At 39.6% G+C, this 20,008-nt stretch overlaps 1 protein-coding gene across 1 annotated transcript in view; it reads right to left on the bottom strand.

The window, feature by feature from the left end:
• Positions 1-20,008, bottom strand: part of CLIC4 (chloride intracellular channel 4) — a 103,285-nt gene that overhangs the window by 36,589 nt on the left and 46,688 nt on the right. The window contains exon 2 of the mRNA XM_006862286.1: positions 11,631-11,740. Coding sequence (XP_006862348.1) covers positions 11,631-11,740 — 110 coding nt within the window. The remainder of the gene's footprint in view (positions 1-11,630; positions 11,741-20,008) is intronic.

Below are 20,008 nucleotides of genomic sequence, written 5' to 3' on the forward strand. Positions count from 1 at the left end.
GATTCCTTGGAAATTACCATATGGTGTGGCCTCTTTCTTCTTATATTTACTGGTGATATAAATCCTGGTGTGGCCCTGTAGGCTAATGTGCCAGACTGCAAAGTCGTCTGAACTGCAAGGTCGGTGGTTCAAGCTCACCAGCTGCTCCTTGGAAACCCTATTTGTTGTTGTTATTATGAGCTCTGGTAGCGTAGTGGTTATGAATCAGGCTGCAAACCGCAAGGTCGGTAGTTCAAAACTACCAGCTGCTCCACGGGAGAAAGATGAGGCTTTCTGCTCCCGTAAAGATTTACAGCCTCAGAAATCCTGTTCAGGGACGCTATGGGTCGGAACTGTCTTGACGGCACTTAACAAAAACATTATATGCCAGAGTTGGTTCTGACTCATAGCAAACCTTACAGGGTTTCTGAGGCTGTAAATCTTTACACCGGAGCAGAAAGCCTCATCTTTCTCCGGGGGAACAACTGGTAGTTTCAAACTGCTGGCAGTGAGATTAGCAGCCTGATTCGTAACCACTACGCTACGAGAATTCTCCTTGAAAACCCTCTACAGGGTCGCTGTGGGTCCGAACCAACTCGATGGCACTTAACAACAAAATATCTCAAAAGAAATCCATGTTACCTGCCTTATTAACATAACAAAGAAAACTCATTCCCAAATGGAATTATAACCACAGGCATAAATAATCCATGCTGATTCATAGTGTCCCTGTTGTGGTGGTGTGCTGTGGAGCCAGTCCCAACTCATAGCAAGCAACTCTGTGTAGGGTTTCCTGTGTAGGGTTTCTGAGACCATAAATCTTTATAGGAGCAGAAAGCCTCCTCTTTTTCCCTCGGAACTGCCAGTAGGTTTGAACCACCAACCCTGCAGTTAGCAGCCCAGTGTTAACTCACTACTCCACCAGGGCTCCTACCACAGGCATTTAAAAAAATAAAATTCATTGTCATAGAGCTGAGTCTATACAGTTTCTGAGACTGCAAATCTTTGTCCCGTGGAGCAGCTGGTGGTTTTGAACCACCAACCTTGCAGTTAAGGAGCTCTGGCAGCGATGTGTTACGAGTCGGGTTGCTAACCTCAAGGTCAGCAGTTCAAAATTACCAGCCATTCCATGGCAGAAAAATGAGGTTTCCTGTTCTCATAAAGATTCACAGCCTCGGAAACGCTATGCACAGAGTTGCTATACATCAAAATCGACTCCAAGGCACACCAACAACAACAACCTTGCAGTTTCATGCCTAACTCACAGCATCACAGGCATGTTGTTGTTGTTGTTAAGTACCGTGGAGTTGGTTCCGACTCATAGTGACCCTACACAGGGTTTCCAAGGCTGTAAATCTTTACGGGAGCAGAACGCCTCATCTTTCACCTGCGGAACCGATGGCAATTTCGAACTGCTGACCTTCAAGTTAGCAGCCCGATTTGTAACCACTACGCTATCACAGGCATAGAAGCCAGGAACTGTAATACACACTTAGTGGATGCAATTCAATCCATAACAAAGGTGAAGATTTTCAAGTCATATAAAGTTAATTCATGCATATGAAGAGAATACAGATACACACAAAAAAGTTACCATCACAGAATCCAGTGTTTGTTTCAAACCAATTTAATTAATTTTTACTAGATTTGCTGTATTCTGGTTTAACTATTAGTTGTTGCTGTTAAGTGCCGTGGACTTGATTTTGAATCATAACAACCCTGGGTAGGATTTCCAAGGCTTTAAACTTTCAAAAAGGAGCTCTGGTAGCATAGTGGTTACGAATCAGGCTGCGAGCCGCAAGGTCAGCATTTCAAAACTACCAGCTGTTCCACGGGAGAAAGATGAGGCTTTCTGTTCCCATAATGATTTACAGCCTCGGAAACCCTGTACAGGGTCGCTATGAGTCGGAACCGACTCCATGGCACATAACCACCACTAAACCGCCAAAGGATCAGAAAGCCTCATCTTTCTCCTATGGAGTGGCTGACGGGCTCCAACCGGGGACCTTGTGATCTGCAATACAGTGCTTATCGTATGGTGCCATCACACTCCCCTGGTTAGTAATAAAAGTCAAATGATGCATAACCCAAACACACAAGACTCTCAATTACTAAGCATTAGTATACTCATCCCACTTTAATCAAAAGATTTTACTGATTTTTATTAAATTTTCTGTAATAGCTAATGTTTGCATATTTAATGTCAACCTGCAGATTAATCATTTTCCAATTTCTGTAACTCTTAGCAGGCTTTAGTATGGGACTTATGGTGATAATAGTAATAATTCACTAGCAACCAATTTTTCTAATTCAGCTCTTAGTGACCTCAACAGGATTTAAATCATCTGAAACAAACATGTTGCAGCAAACTTCTCACAAATACACAGACACACACTTACACATCTAATTCTGAAATACACATATGATATACATCTATCTTGAATTATACGAGATACAACTAGTTCAAGTCAGCTTTATAATGAGAAAGAGTTGAATCTTACACTCCTGACTGATGAGCAACAGGAAAGGGAGGGGTTCCCTAAAAGACTGGCTTGTGCCATCCCACTGCGTCTCCCTGCATGTGTCATTCATGCGATTACTGAAGATCTTCCTGGAAATCAACAGATTTCTCAATTTGCTAAATACTGTTTCTCAGAAAAGTGGAACTAGAGACAATGATAATGAAGGCAATATTATCAGAAGACTATGTGGAAATCAGATTTTGTTTTGTGTTTATAAGTAACCATTTAAGATGTGCAGAACTATCCATTTCATATTTCCATGATAAAGCTTTATACCATTACAAAATCATTAAAGTTTAAACTATGACAATGTATCTTCCAAAACTTTACACCATTATTCATTATTATGACAACCTGGATATGGGTCTTTGCTCCTGCAGTAAGTTATAAATGGTATGTTTACATTTGAAAAGAAAGGAAATCCTTACTGACAATGCCAAGGATGAGATCATTTCTGTATTTAAAGTGGGAAAGGGAGAATGAAAACAGTCATTTCCCAAACATTTTATGAGTAGTCTTCCACACTTGATTGCTAACCTGAACGTCAGAGGTTCAAACCAAGCAGCCCCTCCTCAGAAACCCTATACAGGTCTCTATATAAGGCAAAACTGACTCAACAGCATTTAACAATAGCAACACTGAATTGCTTTTACTATTAAAAACCAAAAGACTAACGGCTGTCATATCTATCCCCATTTCTCAAAACCAACAGAGTTTATCCCCACATATAAGACAATATATAGCCACATCCAGCCATACATATCCAAGTCTCACTGTGTGTGTCTCTCTCATTATTTTCCTACTACTCTCTTCTTTCAGGTTTATAACTGGGACACTTACAGGTTTAACTAAGCTCTGTCTGTAGTCTAAAACTGCTGCTCTCTGATTTGGGAACTTTGGGGTATAATAAAGACAGTGGCAGTCGTCAAAGACCTGTTAGCCAAGAAGGCTATATGACACTGGTGAGAGGAAGCATGGAATTCTATGCAAACGCACATCTGAAAATGGTTTGGTAAGAGTAGCAGAAAGTACCCTCAACAGTGTCTAGTTCATAGTGGATACAGAAGAAATGTTTGTTTTTCCACCTCCTTTTCGTGGAATTTAAATTAGAGGATATTGGTACTAAACGTCCCAGTGAAGTCAGTAACAGGACCCTACCCACAAAGAACCAGGTTCCTACTCCTGTTACTTTCTACAATACCATGGCTACTCCCTATTGTATAACGTGATAACATCTTTAAATAGGTTCCAAATTTAGTGTTTTCATCTACAAGTGGACAGAATTTGTAATTCACATGGAATTCAGGGTTTCTGGAATCAAAAGTTGAAATGACCAACCCAAAACTATTGCTCATAGGTAATCTTTGAACTTTTAAAATTCCAGTCAAAATTGCTCTCCTGAAAGTCACTGCCAAGTCAAACAATTCTGTTGATTCCAACTCATAGTTGACTCTGCATAGGGTTTCCAAGGAGCAGTTTGGTGGGTTTGAACCACTGACCTTGTGGTTAGCAGCCCAGTGCTTACCCTACAGTGCTACACCAGTTTAGCTGAATTTGTTTGCCCCTGGTGTTAACACTCTTGTAAGAAATCATCCATGTACAGTTTAAACAACAGCAATTCCTGAAGTCATATTAAAGTTTTGTCTTGAGGTCAATCATTAATTATTTTTAATTGTTCTTAATGAAAATTTTGTATGGGACTCTGCATGTCTACAAGTTATACAATCAACTCCATTCTGGCTCTGTTTCCATGGCATTGTGCAGTTACTAGCAATCAGCTGGGATATAAAAATTAAGGAAGGATCTTTCTGCTATGGAATATTTTTGACTTTCTAGATGGAAAAGTTGTCAAATTGCAAGGACGGTGGATATTAAATAACTTTCTAATCAATTTCTATTATTATCTTAATAATATTTTTCATTTAACATTTTATTCAAACAGCACTAGAAGTAAATCTAAACTCCTTCTGAAGCCTTGCCACTTTTTTTAATCTCAAAGCTTTCTAATACAAGTGTAGCATGAACAAAAATATATTTAGAAATGATTCAACAAAAGCATTAAGGCTGAACTGGCATGCAAGTAATTGAGATTGTTCAAAACCTCACAAGGGAGGTATGGATGCCAATAGCATAACCATTAACACCAACTGAGATTCAAAGAGAACTTGTCACACAATGGCAGAATTCATTCTTATAGATTCTGTTCTTGCAGATAGAATGTCATGAAGCCTTCATTTGTTCAGAGCTGAGAGTGGGCTGCTATAACAGCTCTCAGGAGAGGTCTACTGCTCTCCACTGATTTGTTCTAGCATCAGTACTTTTCACTGAAGAATTAGTCAATTACCAGGAAAAGCAAGAAATAAGCCCCAGGGACATTTGCTCCCACACAGCTTTCTAAAACAGTCAGATTTAATGTTTTAAAATTAAAGAAATATTATCACAGGGTGTTTTATTTCTCCTTGACAGCTCTATTTTACACTGTTTTTAAGCCATGTTCACTCTCTTAAGAGTACCTTCTATTGGAATCTAGTTCTAGACTATTTTTATATTTCAACATTTAAGTTCATAGGAAGATGTCTGGAAGGATGAACATCAAACTTAAAGGCAGTTATCTCTCTAAAGGAGAAGTTGATGACTAGAGGCTGGAGAAGAAGAGAATGCAGTATATCATGTAAAAAAAATTTATATTTTTTTCATTGCCCTTCAGAAGAATTTTTATGACTTGTTGTTGTTGTTAGGTGCCATTGAGTCAGTACCAACCCATAGCGACCTTATGCACAGCAGAACGAAACACTGCCCGATCCTGGGCCAACCTCACTACTGTTGCCACGCTTGAGTCCATCGATGCTGCCACTTGGCCAATCCATCTCACTGGGGGTCTTCCTCTTTTTCTCTGACCCTCCACCTTACCAAATGTGATATCCTTCTCCAATGACTGGTCCCTCCTGACAATTTGTCCAAAGTATGAGAGACGAAGTTTGGCCATCTTGGCCTCTAAGAAGCACTCTGGCTGCACTTCTTCCAAAACAGATCTATTGGTTCTTTTGGCAGCCCATGGCACTTTAAATATTCTCCTCCAACACCATAACTCAAAAGCATCAATTCTTCTACGGTCTTCCTTATTCACTGTCCAGCTTTCACATGCATATGAGATTATTGAAAATACCATGGCTTGGGTCAGGCACACCTTAGTACTCGAGCTGACATCTTTGCTCTTCAACACTTTAAAAAGGTCTTGTGCAGCAAATTTGCCTAATGCAATACGTCATTTGATTTCTTGACTACTTCTTTCATTAATGTAGATGGTTGAGCCAAGAAAAATGAAGTCTTTGATAACTTCAGTCTTTTCTCCATTGATAAGAATGTTGTTTATTGGTCCAGTGGTAAGGATTTTTGTTTTCTTTACATTGAGATGCAATCCATACCAAAGGCTGTGTTCTTTGATCTTCATCAGTATTTTAAGTCCTCTTCACTTTCAGCAAGCAGGATTGTATCATCTGAATATCGCAGACTGTTAATGAGTCTTCCTCTAATCCTGAGGCCATGTTTTTCTTCATGTAACCTAGCCTCTTGGATTATTTCCTCAGCAGACAGGTTGAATAAGTATGGTGAAAGAATATCACCCTGTGGCACACCTTTCTTAATTCTAAACCATTCAGTGTTCCCATGTTCTGTTTGAATAACTGCCTCTTGGTCCAGGTAAAGATTCCTCATGAGCATAATTAAGTGTTCTGTTATACTCATACTTCACAATGTTGTCCATAGCTTGTTATGATCCAAACAATCGAAAGCCTCTGCATAGTCAATAAAGCATAGATAAACATCTTTCTGATATTCTCTGCTTTCAGCCAAGATCCATCGCACATTAGCAATGATATCCCTCATTCCACGGCCTCTTCTGAATCTGGCTTGAACCTCTGGAAGTTCTCTGTCAATGTATGATTGTAGCCATTTCTGTATTACCTTTAGCAAAACTTTACTCGTGTGGGATATCAAAGAGATTGTCTGATGATTTCCGCATTCTGTTGGATCACTTCTCTTTGGAATGGGCACAAATATGGATCTCTTCCAATCAGTCGGCCAGATACTTGTCTTCCAAATTTCCTGGCATAGCTGAGTTAGTGCCTCCTGTGCCATCTCACTTTCTTGAAAGATTTCAATTTTTATTCCATCAATTCCTGGTGCCTTGTTTTTTGCCAATTCCTTCAATACACCTTAGACTTCCTCCTTCAGTATCAATTTTTTAAGACTGGTGACCTAAAATTTTTCTCCCCTTAAGAAAACAGCCTCCAATTATAATTGCTTTTTAAAGTGTTGGTTTTACTTAAAACCCTAGAAAATAAGCATGTATCTTCTTTGCATGGCAACATTTTCTAAATATGGGTATGGATATTTCATACCTACTTTGGAAAGTAAAAACAGACCACTCTGAAATAACCCTAGTGGGTTCCCTTTCTTTTCTGAACCACAGAATCACATTATTTACGGCACTATTACTGGTATGTACCACAATCAAGCACTGTAGTAAGCTGTTCAAAGAAGGCTTTTTCAAAGCATGGCACTCAGCTCACTTGCTCCAAGCCAAAAATGGGCACAGGAGAAATCCATGTATTTTAGGGCACAGTTAGGGTGTGTGTCTGAATGCACAGTCTATTTTTAGCAGTTATGTTGGGGAAACTTCCTTTGTGAATACATGTAGGAAAAAAACAGTAAGTAACAGAATGGTAATTCCATGAATTGTTTCATTCATACTACAGTTCTGCCCAACATGAACCAGTTAATGTCTTTCCAAGAGCCTACAACTTTAACTCTTACTATCCCCAAAAGTTTATCTTATATTCATAAGTATCATTTTCAATAAATAAAGGTTTTCAAGTTTACAGAATCACAAATATGTGGCACTGGCAGTTAAGTAAAGAACAAATCTTAAGGAACTGATCGAGACCCCAGAGTATGACCACCTGTAACTCTTGGTATGTGCTGACCACAGAGAGATAACAAACAAGAATTTTGTCACCAATTAGCTGCTGGCTTATCAGTATTTTCTCTTGAACACTATTCATGACTTTGTTATTGTTGTTAAGTGTTGTCAAGTTGGTTCCAACTCATAGTGACCCTGCATAGGGTTTCCAAGGCTGTAAATCTTTGCGGGAGCAGAAAGCCTCATCTTTCTCGCAGCTGGTGGGCTTGAACGCCAACTTGTGGTTCGCAGTCCAGTGCTTATCGTCTAGAGCCACTGCGCTCCCAATTCATAACTTTATGTATTTAAAAGTTAAACCGTAAAACCATGTTGTGGCAGAATGCCAAGTATAACACATTCCTACTGCCAAATCCTAGATGTTCTTTGGTAGCAAATAACTAAAAATCAAAGCAACTGCTGTCGAACTGATTCTGACTCATGGTGAGGCCCGGTGATGCAGTCAATACTTAATACAGCCCTTTCAGTTATCATCTTTGTACTCCCACCAAATGATGAGGTGGCACTATGCAAACAAGGTGCTTGTGGCCCACCAAGGAGATTGCATAGCATGCTAATAATATAAATAAGGTGCATGACACCACTGCACAGGTGTTGTTGCTATTGTTGTTAGGTGCTATGAAGGTGGTTCTGACTCAAAGCGATCCTATGCACAACAGAATGAAACACTGCCCGATCCTGTGCCATCCTCACAAATCTTTGTAACACTTGAGCCCACTGTTGCCACTGTGTCAGTAAATCTCATTGGTAATCTCACTGAGGGTCTCTTCCTGTTTTTCAAAGCCTCCTCACTTTACCAAACATGATGCCCTTCTCCAGGGACTGGTTCCTCCTGATAGTATGTCCGAAGTATGAGACAAAGTCTTGCCATCCTGACTTTTAAAGAGCATTTTGGCTGTACTTCTTTCAACACAGATTTGTTTGTTCTTCTGGCAGTCCATGGTACTTTTAATGTAAATAAGGTACTTGAAACCCTAATTAGGACATTGTTCAGTTTTGACGACCCACTAGGCTAAATTGAGCCATTCCAGAAACAAAACGAAGCAAGAGCACAGTGCATCCTTTGGGCCAGGATCCCTGCACACCAGAGTCAGGAGACCTGCAGGAGATGGCACAGTGGACTTCCAAGCCATGGAGCAAGAAAGCTGAACGCCTTGGGACAGGAGGCTTTCTGGGCACCAACCTCTGGGCACTTAATCAAAAAATCGCACTTACCCAAGCAGGGCAGAAGCCAAGACGTCAAGGGTCAGAGTGAGATCTGTCTACCGGCACAGCTCAGTAGATGCTGACCTGATCTGAGCAACTGCATCCTGAGATGTTCCTATTACTTCCCAGTTGATCCTGATCCCAATTTGTAACCTGTGACTTCCCTAATAACCCCACAATTATGAGTAGTGTCTGTGAGATCGTGTGACTGTAACAATACATTCTGGACCCCAGCAGGGAAGTAGAGATTGCCATGGGAGGGAGGGTTGGTATCAGAATTGATAAAGAGCTGGAGAGAAGAGGTATGTTTGATCTCTACCTCGAAGACTCAGCCTTGGTCTGTTTATCTTGATTCTCCTCCCCGTTTGTGAAGTTAGAGGAGGTCAAACCTGCCCCACATCATTCTTAAAATAGAGTACAACTGAGAGCCATAGGTTTTCTTGGCTGTTAATCACTGTGGAAGCAGATCATCAGGTTTTTCTTCTATGGTGCCTCTTTGTTGTTGTTAAGTGCCATAGAGTCCATTTCGACTCATAGCAACCCTATAAAGGGTTTCCAAGAAGCGGCTGGTTGAGTTTGAACCACCAATCTTGTGGTTCAAACAGACCTAGTACTCTAGTGCTTATCCCACAGTGCCACACCAGGTGCCTCTTGTTGTTGTTGTTAAGTACCGTGGAGTCAGTTCCAACTCATAGTGACCCTGCACACGGTTTCCAAGGCTATAAATCTTTACAGGAACAGAAAGCCTCATCTTTCTCCCGTAAAACAGCTGGTAGTTTCGAACTGCTGACCTTGAGGATGGCAGCCCGACTCATAACCACTACGCTACCAGAGCTCTTTACCAGGTGCCTCTAGGTGGGTTCAAACTGCAAACCATTCAACAACTAATAAACCATTTGCACCATCCAAGGACCATACAGTAATTGTGACTCCTTAACTTGTTTTATTTAAGTATAAATGTTCTTCACCTTAGACGTGTTTGCTCTTCTCAGCACTTCCCACTATGAAGGGAAAGCTAGAAACAACTCTTCCACCTACAAGATCTCTCACAGAGCAGTGGATACTTGCTCTTGTTTTACTCTAACATTTAACCAAATATGATTAAAATCATGTCACAGAAAACTCAAGGAAATCCCTGAAAAGCAGATTGAATGAAACAGGCATCGATGGTATTGAGTCTCCTAAAATCACATTCTTATCTCTAATGATCTAGATTACATAGATCACATGTTATCTACTTAGGAAGTACTTCCCAGCTCCATGTTCATAATGGAAAGTTCAAAGAGTTCTTTGGGTTAATGTTAAATTTTAGCTCCTGGTACTACTCTGGTAAATTTAAGGTAAAAATACAAGAAATGTAAACACACAAAATTAAACACATAAGAAGTTCCTAAAAAGACTTGAGTGGCCACAAGACTACTCACTGCCATTGTGAATTATCCACAGTACTTGTTAGGTGCTGTTCAGTCAGTTCCAATTCATAGCAACACTGCCTGGTCCTGTACCGTCTTCAGAATCATTGCTAACATTTGAGCCCACCGTTGCAACCACTGTTGTCAATCTTGTTGAAAGTCTTCCTCTTTCTTGCTGACCCTCTACTTTCACAAGCAAGATGTCTTTTTCCATGAGCTGGTCCCTCCTGATAACACTCCCAAAGAACATGAGAAGTCATCTTTCTATCCTCCCTTCTAAGGAACATTCTGGCCGCTGTTATTTAAGTGCCTTCCAATCATTCCGACTTATAGCAACCCTCTATAAGGTTTCCAAGAATCGGCTGGTAGGTTTGAAATACTGACCTTGCAGTTAGCAGTCCAGTGCTTATCCTACAGTACCACACCAGGGCTCCCTGGCTATACCAGGAGACTTCAAGTTCAAGGAAAAACGGAATTAAAAGATAATGGAATTTCTCCAAGAAGTTTTTGAAGTTCTTTCCTACTTCTTCCAAGATAGATTTGTAAATTCTTCTGGCAGTCCAAGGTATATTTACCTTCATCAACACCATAATTCAAACTCATAAATTCAGTATTTGCATGCAAATAAGACAATTGAAAATACCATGGCTTGGGTCAGGTGCACCTTAGTCTTCTAAGTGTTATTTTACAGCAGAGTTGCCCAATGCAGCACATCATTTAATTTCTTAGCTGTTGTTTTCATGGACAGGGATTGTGAATCAAAATAAAATTAAATCCTTAACTCCTTCAATCCTTTCTCCACTGATCATAATGCTGCTTACTAGCCCAATTGTGAGGCTTTTTGTTTTCCTTTACATTGAGGTACAAATCCATATTAAAGGCTGTAATGCTCAATATTAATTAATAAGTGTTTCAAGTCCTCTTCACTTTCAACAAGCAAGATTGTGTCGTCTGTGTATTGCAGGCTGTTAATCAGTCTTGCTCTGATTCTGGTAACACATTCTTCTTCCTATAACCCACCTTCTTGGATTATTTGCACTGTATACATATCAAATAAGAAGGGTGAAAAGATAATCTTGATGCACGCCTTTTATGATTTCAATCCACATGTTTTCCCTGGTCTATGTGTAGTGATCGGCATGAGCACGGTGAAGTGTCCTGGAATTCCCTTTCTTTGCAATGTTATTCAGCATTTGTTATGATCCACACAATTGATTGCCTTTGCACAGTCAATAAAACACAGGTACACATCTTCCTAGGACTCTGTGCTTTCAGTCAAGATCTATCAGCAATAATATCCCTTGTTCCACATCCTCTTCTAAAGACCAGCTTGGGTTTTGGGCAATTACTTGTCACTGTACTATTTTTGTTTGTTTTGTTTTTTTTAACTGTTCTTCAGCAAAATTAAACTTTTCCATAATCAGCTGAACTTTAATGTATCTGAAAGGTGGGACAGGGAGCAGATCAAACTGAAAAGACAGTACAGTATATACTTTCAACTTAAGTCTATCACAAACTGCAAACATGTCTTACCTTTTCAGGTCAACAGTTGTGACACTAAACACAACTCCTTTGAGCCAAAGAATCATGAAGAGCCTCTGGGAAAAAGGGCAGTTTCCTATGCTTTCACCATCACTGCCAGCCTGAGAAAAAGAAGTAAGTGTTAAAAACAACAGAAACAAGGTCAAATAGATGATACTCAAAATGATGCTTTCTGTACTTTACTTGAGTACGAGAACACAGGGAAAGTTGTGTTGTGGAACAAAGGGTAGAAATCAGGTCTTTAGTATCTTACTCTTTCATTGCTTCTTTCCCTTTTATAAATGTCCAGTCTACTACAGTACTGTCCAATATAACTTTCTCCAGTGATGGAAGGGCCTATATTGGCACTGCCCAACGTGGCAGCATAAGGCTACAGAGTACTGGACACATACTTCAACTAAAGTGAATTTTACATTTTTTTTTATTTTTTAGTTCTAAATAAATAGCCACCTGTGGCTAATGACTACCTAATAGATAAGGCAGATCATAATGGGTACATATAATCCTGTTGTTGTATGTCACTGAGTCAGTTCCAACTAAAAGCAACGTTGTATAGGGCTTCCAAGAGGGGCTGGTGGGTTTGCGCTGCTGACCTTGTGGTTAGCAGTCCAGTGCCTACAGCGGCACATCAAGGCTCCATGTATCTCCGTTTCCACCTAATCTCAGAATTTCCTGACAGCCGAGCCCTGTTCACTTACAGAAGGCCAAGGCTCCTTTTCCTGAGATCCCACATAGTCGTAGGGGTGTATATATAACTACCTCAGAACTAAGACAACGTCTATCATGAATTTTATGAAATGCAAGTCCTGTCTTGTTTTCTGTAACAATATTCATTATGCCAAAAACAAAAGGGAAACCTTTAAGTGTACTTATCTCCAAAAAAGTTAAATAAGCACAAACCTCCATCCATTTTAGTAAATATCCTATTTAATACATTCTTTTAGGGAGCAAGAAGATAACGAAAGATATCTTTATTATATGCTACTTTTAATGCTACTAAAGGAGTCCTGGTATAGTGTTGTGGGTTTATGTGCTGTACTGCACGGTCAGTTTGAACTGAAAGGTCAGTGGGTGGTTAAGCTCACCATCAGTCCTCATAAACCCTATCCAGGGTCACTATTAGTCAGAACTCAATGGCACTTAACACCAACAGCAATGCAGAACAGGTGGCTCCCCTGACTTCAAGCAAGATACAGAATAAATCTTCTTTAGCTCCATCATGTAGACCCCAAGTGTAAAAAGGAAGAGATAAAATAGGTTAAGAGGAAAGAGAGTCAGCATGCTGAAAGAGATGCTCTGGCACTTACTAGAGATTAACATCTCCCTCTTCCTCATGGATTACATGGAAGGAACCCAGACATAACTCTGCCATAAATCATTCAAAGATACTAGTAACTTGCCCAGTGATCGGCCTCTTGCAGAGCCTTGCGGTGTATAGGACCTTAGGTGGAATCCTGAGCCCCATCCAGAACCTTCTGAAGTGAGACATTCCCAATAGAAAGGAAAAACAGACCAGCCTGGAACAGCTGGAGTGACAGAAGATACATCTTCAAAGAAAGATAATCAGGAAAAACCCAAAACAAAAATGGCAGGATGACTGGCTACTACAAGAATAAGCAAACTGTTTGCTGGGAAGCCATCAAGGCAAATAATCAAGTTCCTTCAGGACAACCCCCACCCCCCCCCAAGACTGAAACTCAAAGGGAACACATGAGCAGGCATGTAAGCTTGCTGACGACCACATTGGTCTACTGGTGCGTGGAAGAGGGAGAAAGACAACAATGAAGAAATGGGCTGAGTTCAACCACGGTCCATAGATTTCTGTTGACCTGGAGATGAGAGAGAGAAGAAGAAGGGTTGGTTGGTCAAAAGTGTGGTGAGACCTGAGGGCACTTGAGCCCACAGACAAAGACATAGCCACAGAGGGCTAGAGCTGAGAGTGAAGCATCCAGCTGATATGAAGTAAGGGAAGATGCACAGAACACCCAAATTTGCAGCTAGTACCCATTTGATCTGGGTACCCATTTGAGAGAAGTACTGTTTATCTGACTTGATAATCAGAACTCAAGTAGAGGAAGACATTCATTCATTCATTTATTAAGGAAACGAGTATAAATTCTACAATTTGATGAACTTGACCTATACTCATGGAGGTAACTCTAAATACCAACAGAGAGGGAAGGAGTCTTCACTTCAAATATCTATGCTATCCCCTCTGTACACAGGGTAGATAGGGATGGGGAACTTAGACACTGGCTACCTAAAATGAGTGGCAATAAAGGCTCGAAGTGACTGGCTTACAAGGTTTCAAGAGGAAGTTTATTTTAAGAGTGTGTGAGGGAAGATAGAGTCCCCACTGAATAGTTTTCATCTTGTCTTGATGGGTCTGGTAAAAAAGAGATGGGGATTAAGATTCTTATGATTAGATAGTGAGTAATTGCTATCATGACTAATTGCAATTGTCACAATTGTAAAATCAGTTTTGTAACAAAAAACGGGGCAGTAGTTAATTTTACAGTCCAGAAGCAAAGGACCCTAGGACCATCAAGGGAGAAGAGCACAAGCAGAATGCGGGACCTTATCCACAGAATGCAACAACCAGAGATGGAGGCAGAGATGGGGACATGGAGAGAGGGAGCAGCTGAGGACTCTAGATTCATGGGAAGAGAGGGACTGAGAGCTGGCGGCCAGGAGGCAGACTTGCAGAATGCGTGCCCTTTGGTGGTGTAAATTATTATATATGCCTGAGTGCTTTTTCTTTTTTTTTTTTTTTTTAAAGAGCTAAAATGAATAGAGAGAAGTACTGTTAATTGATGGCACATGGAGATTATAATCATTGTAATGAAACAAGGTGTATGATTTGTTAAATATAAAACTGATGATCTGCCCTGTAAAGTTTCACACTCAATTCACAATAAAGACTTTAAAAAAAAACTAGTAAAAGTAACTAAATTTTCTAAAATATCTCTCAAAAAATTCAAAAGCATTTACATAAAATGCTTTATCAGTAAAAAGTCATTAGTTTCTACACAATGGTAGGACAATGGTGTTTTTTATTTTGTTTTGTTTTAATTGTAGTTGCCTGATTAAATATAACCAACAAAATACATGGGTATACAAGGAAGATCCCAGAGCCATATCCTATTCAGACAGCATGCAAGTTAAATTGAGCATGGTAAGAAAAAAACAAGTGATCATTCCTTATTAGTAACAAGGCATACACAGAATTGTCATCAGAGTGAAACATGTTGTTGTCCCATCGAATCAATTCCAACCCACAGTGATCCTGTATAGTGTTTCCAAGGAGAAACTGGTGAGCTTGAACCACCAACCTTGTGTAGTTGAAACAACTTTGCAGTCTGACGCATTAGCCCACAGCGCCACACCAGGAGTCTGTGGAACATAACCCTTAATTCTGCAACTTGTACAGTAATCAGTTCTTAACAATGGCCTCAAACTATTTCTTACACTTCACTGGGATTAAGATTTATCTATATAGATGGTAGACTAGGCAGACTTCCAGAATGAGGGCCTCAAACACAGATAACACCAAGGCCAATAGGACCTCCATCAGTAACTATGCTGGTAACATGTCTTCCACAACCACCTTGTGAGCTCCTTGAATTACAGGAGGCCCCCAGAGATTTCTCCCCTCCAATTCAAACAACTGCACTGTTTGTTTTTACAATTATGACAACCCCAAAATGCCCCAGAAATGACAATTTTAGCTCACATGAAGAAACAAGCGCGAACGGCTCAAAAGACCAAATGCAGAGGCCAAAAATGTTTCTGAGGAAGAAAAGGCAATAGAATTAACTGAAAAAGAATTCAAAACACTGATAATTAGGTACTTTCAAAGGATCAATAGAAAGATCTAGGAAAGCAAGAACACAATAAAACATTCCAAGTGCAAATAGACAAAATAAATGCAAATTTTGAAACCATACAAAACCTGCAATTAGGCATCCAGAAAATTAATACTAAGATCTCAGAACTGGACAATACAGTGAAAGGGTAGAGGATTAGACACCAAGCAATGGAAGCCCAAATTAGTGAGCTTGAAGATAAATCTCTCAATACTAGTATGCTAAAAGAACAATCAGAAAAAAGGAATGAAAAAATCCAAAGAAAACCTAAGTTATATGGGGCCCCATGAAGAGGAACAACTTACAATTGATCAGAATTCAGGAACAGAAAAAACTATCAAAGAGTTGTTGGAAACTTCACATCAAGGATCATTCCCCTCCTCTCTGTACACAGGGTTAAAAGGGATGGGCAACTTAGACATGAGTTACCTAAAGTGGGGCTGGGGGGGGGGGAGCATTATAAAGCCATGAAGTGACTGGTTTACAAGTTGTCAAGAGGGAGTTTAGTTTCAGAGTGTGCAGGGGAAGGTAGAATCCCCACTGAATAGTTTTCACCTTATCTAGACGGGTATGGTGAAAGGAGATGGGGAGAAGATTCTTATGATTCAATAGTGAATAACTGTTATCATGACTAACTGCAATTGTCACAAATGTAAAGGTATAAGTTTTGAAACAAAAGGAGGGGAGTAGTTAATCTTACATACCAGAACAGAGGACCCTAGGACCATCAAGAGAGAAGAGCACGAACGGAATGTGGGACACTATCCAAAGAAGCAGTGACACCAGAGATGGAGGCCGAGATGAGGACATGGAGAGATAGAGCAGCTGAGGACTCTAGACTCATGGAAAGAGAAAGGTTGTGTGCTGGTGGCCAGGAGGCAAGCTTGCAGAATGTGCTCTTTGGTTCTTTAAATGAGTATATATATATTCCTGAGTGTTTTTGTGTACATTAAAAAAAAAACAAAAACAAATAAAAAACAGAGGGAATGGAAGCAAATACTGTTGAATGATGATGCATGGAGGAGATTGTAATCATTGCAATGAAATGAAATACAATAGGATGAGTGTAAACCCAGTGTTCTCCCGAGTAAACTATCACTCAATTCACAATAAAAACGTATAAAAAGGAAGAGTTGTTAGAAGAAAACTACTATAACATCATGAAAGACAAGAAGATAAGCATACAAGCTGAACGAACACCCAATAGGATAGAGGCCAAAAGAAAATCACCAAGATGTATCACAATCAAATTTTACAAAACTAAAGACAAGGAAAGAATTCTGAGAGCAGCTCAGAACAAACAAACAACTTACCCTCAAAGGAGAACCAATAAAACTAAGCTCTAATTTCTCAGCAGAAACCATGCAGGCAAGAAAACAATGGGATGACATATACAGATCTCCGAAAGAAAAAAAAATTGCCAACCAATAATCATATACCCAGCAAAGGTATCCCTCAAATATGATGGCAAAATTAGGCTATTTTGAATTAAATGAATTTGTAATGACCAAACAAACTTTACAAAAAGTCTTAAAGGGTATTCTTTGGACTGAGAACAAACAACAGCTTGAGATTACCACACACAACAACACCACCCAGCTGTCAATCCAGATGATGTTGTTAAGTACCATCGAGTTAGTTCTGACTCATAGCGACCCAGTATAGGGTTTCTGAGGAGTGGCTGGTGAGCTTGAACAGCTGACTCTGCAGTTCAAACTGACTTTGCAGTCCAGCACATTAATCCACACCAAGACTCCAGGTATAGAAATATTTAAAGTAAAATCAACCAACAAGACTGAAAATAAAACCAGAGATAACGATGTATAATGACGTTAGCTACAAAGTAAAAAGAGGGAATAGTATAGATAAAACTTTGAAATGTCAAGAAGTCAAGTAGATTTCAAGATAAAACATGCTATCTTAAGGAAAGAAAAGAAAAAAATCAATAAATTACAAGGCAACCTCAAAGAAAAATAATACACTTGTACATCAAAATTTAAAAAGAAGAAAATCAGAAAGATTTATTAAACATTAACAAAATTAAAATTAAAAGAATATCAGCAAACAAACTCAGCAGAGAAAATTATGTGGAACAAAATTAAGGTCAGGGACAGACAGTGGAACAGACCATCAATTAATTGCTCATATGCAAGTTCAAGCTGAAGCTAAAGAAAATGACAAGTCCACAAGAGACAAAATATGACCTTGAATATCTTAACTGAATTTAGAGATCATCTCAAGAACAGATTTGATGAATTAGACACTAATGACGGAAGATCAGAAAAGCTGTGGGACGACATTCCAAGAACATCATACAGGAAGAAAGCAAAAAGTCATTAAGGAGACAAGAAAGAAGGTAAAGACCAAAATGGATGTCAGAAGAAACTGAAACTTGCTCTCCAACGCAGAGATGCTAAAGCAAAATGGAAGAAATGAGGAGGTAAAAGAGCTGTCAGAAATTTCAAAGAGCTGCCCAAGAAGACAAGGTCAAATATAATGAAATGTTCAAAGACCTGGAGTTAGAAAACCAAAAGGGAAGAACACGTTTAGCATTTCTCAAGCTGAGAAAACTGAAGAAACAAATTCAAGACTCAACTTGCGTTATTGAAGGATTCTATGGGCAAAATATTCAATAATGCAGAAAGCATCAAAAGAAGATGGAAGGAATGCACAGAGTTGCTGTACCAAAAAGAAATGATGGGCCTGTTACAGTGGCGGGAGTTCAGACCATCTTGAAGTTGAGGGGCCATTCAGCCACCCCATCTTAGTATAACCTCACATTCATCTCCCCCTCAGCAACCACATAAGAAGATGCCAGCAGCACTATAACTGCCAGACGTGTGATGTATCTGAACCGGTTCTGAGCAAAGCAAGCTAAATGTGTGTTTGGATTGAACATGCTGCTGTTTTTATATCATGCTCTTTGTGATTGCTCTTACCACCTTCAGGCATCAGCAGCAGTCCAATTAACTGTGAAGATGCAGCATTGAAGGACAGACCTTTTCAAGCATTATTACAAAACGAAAACCCTCATGGAGATCTGCAAAGGGCCCACCAGCAAACACTGTACAATACAACAAACTAAGGAAATTATTTCCAATGGCCTCAAAAATATTGCTTCTTTTTACTATCTCAGACCTGAAGAACAAATTTACATGTTCCAAATAGGTTGTTGTTTTTTTTTTTGCTTAACTATTTTCAACTTAAAATATCTGTGTTAGTGTACAAATTTTATTTTACTTTAAAAAAAAAAAAAAAGTGGATATTCAACCATTTTAAGAGGTAGCATCCCTGGGACCATCAAGGGAGAAGAGTGGAGAGCCGGACCCTACCCAGAGAAGCAGTGATGCCTGAAATGGAAGCAGAGACGATGATGCAGAGAGATGGGGCAGCTGGGGACTTTAGACACAGAGAGGGAGAGGGGCTGTGTGCTGACAACCGGGGGGCAGGCTTGTAGTGTATACCCTTTGGTTGATGATGCATGGTGGGGATTGTAACCATGGCAATGAAACAATACACAATAGGATGAATGTAAAACTAATGTTCTCCCATGTAAACTATCACACAATTCACAATAAAACATTAAAAAAAGAGGTAGTATATGATTAAGAGCCAGTGATACTGAAAGAAGAAATCACTGGCTAAGAACAAGGCACCAGGAATTGATGGAATACAAATTGAAACCTTTCAACTGAAGTAGCACTGGAGACACTCACTCATCTATGCCAAGGAGTTTGGAAGATGGCTACATGGCCAACTGACTGGAAGAGATCCATATTTGTGCCTGTTCTAAAGAAAGGTTACCCAACAGAATACAGAAATCACTGGACAATATCATTGATATCGTAGGCAAATTTTGCTAGAGACAATCCAAAAATGGCTGTAACCATACAGTGACAGAGACTTTCCAGACGTTCAAGCCAGATTCAGAAGAGGATGTGGAATAGGGGATATCATTGCTGACATCAGATGTATCTTGACTGAAAGCAGAGAATAGCAGAAAGATGTTTACCTGTGCTTTATTGACTATGCAAAGGCTTTCAATTGTGTGGATCATGACAAGCTTTGGACAACATTGCAGAGAATGCGTGTTCTGTAGCACTTAATTGTGCTACTGAGGAACTAGTACATAGACTAGATGCAGTTGTTCAAATAGAACAAGGGAACACTGAATGGTTTAAAATTAGAATACCAGAATTGTATTCTTTCATCATACTTATTCAATCTGTATGCTGAGCAAATAATACGAGAAGCTGGACTTTATGAAGAAAAACATGGCATCAAGATTGGAGACTCATTAACAACTTGCGACATGCAGATGATACAACCTTGCTTGTTCAAAGTGAAGAGGACTTAAAATACTTACTGATGAAGATCAAAGACCACAGCTTTCGGTATGGGTTGCACCTCAATGTAAAGAAAACAAAAATCCTCACCACTTAGACCAATAAACAACATCCATATAAGTGGAGAAGAGACTGAAGTTGTGAAAGACTTCAATTT

The sequence above is a fragment of the Chrysochloris asiatica genome, unplaced genomic scaffold (assembly GCF_000296735.1).
Source record: "Chrysochloris asiatica unplaced genomic scaffold, ChrAsi1.0 scaffold00047, whole genome shotgun sequence".
Taxonomy (NCBI): domain Eukaryota; kingdom Metazoa; phylum Chordata; class Mammalia; order Afrosoricida; family Chrysochloridae; genus Chrysochloris; species Chrysochloris asiatica.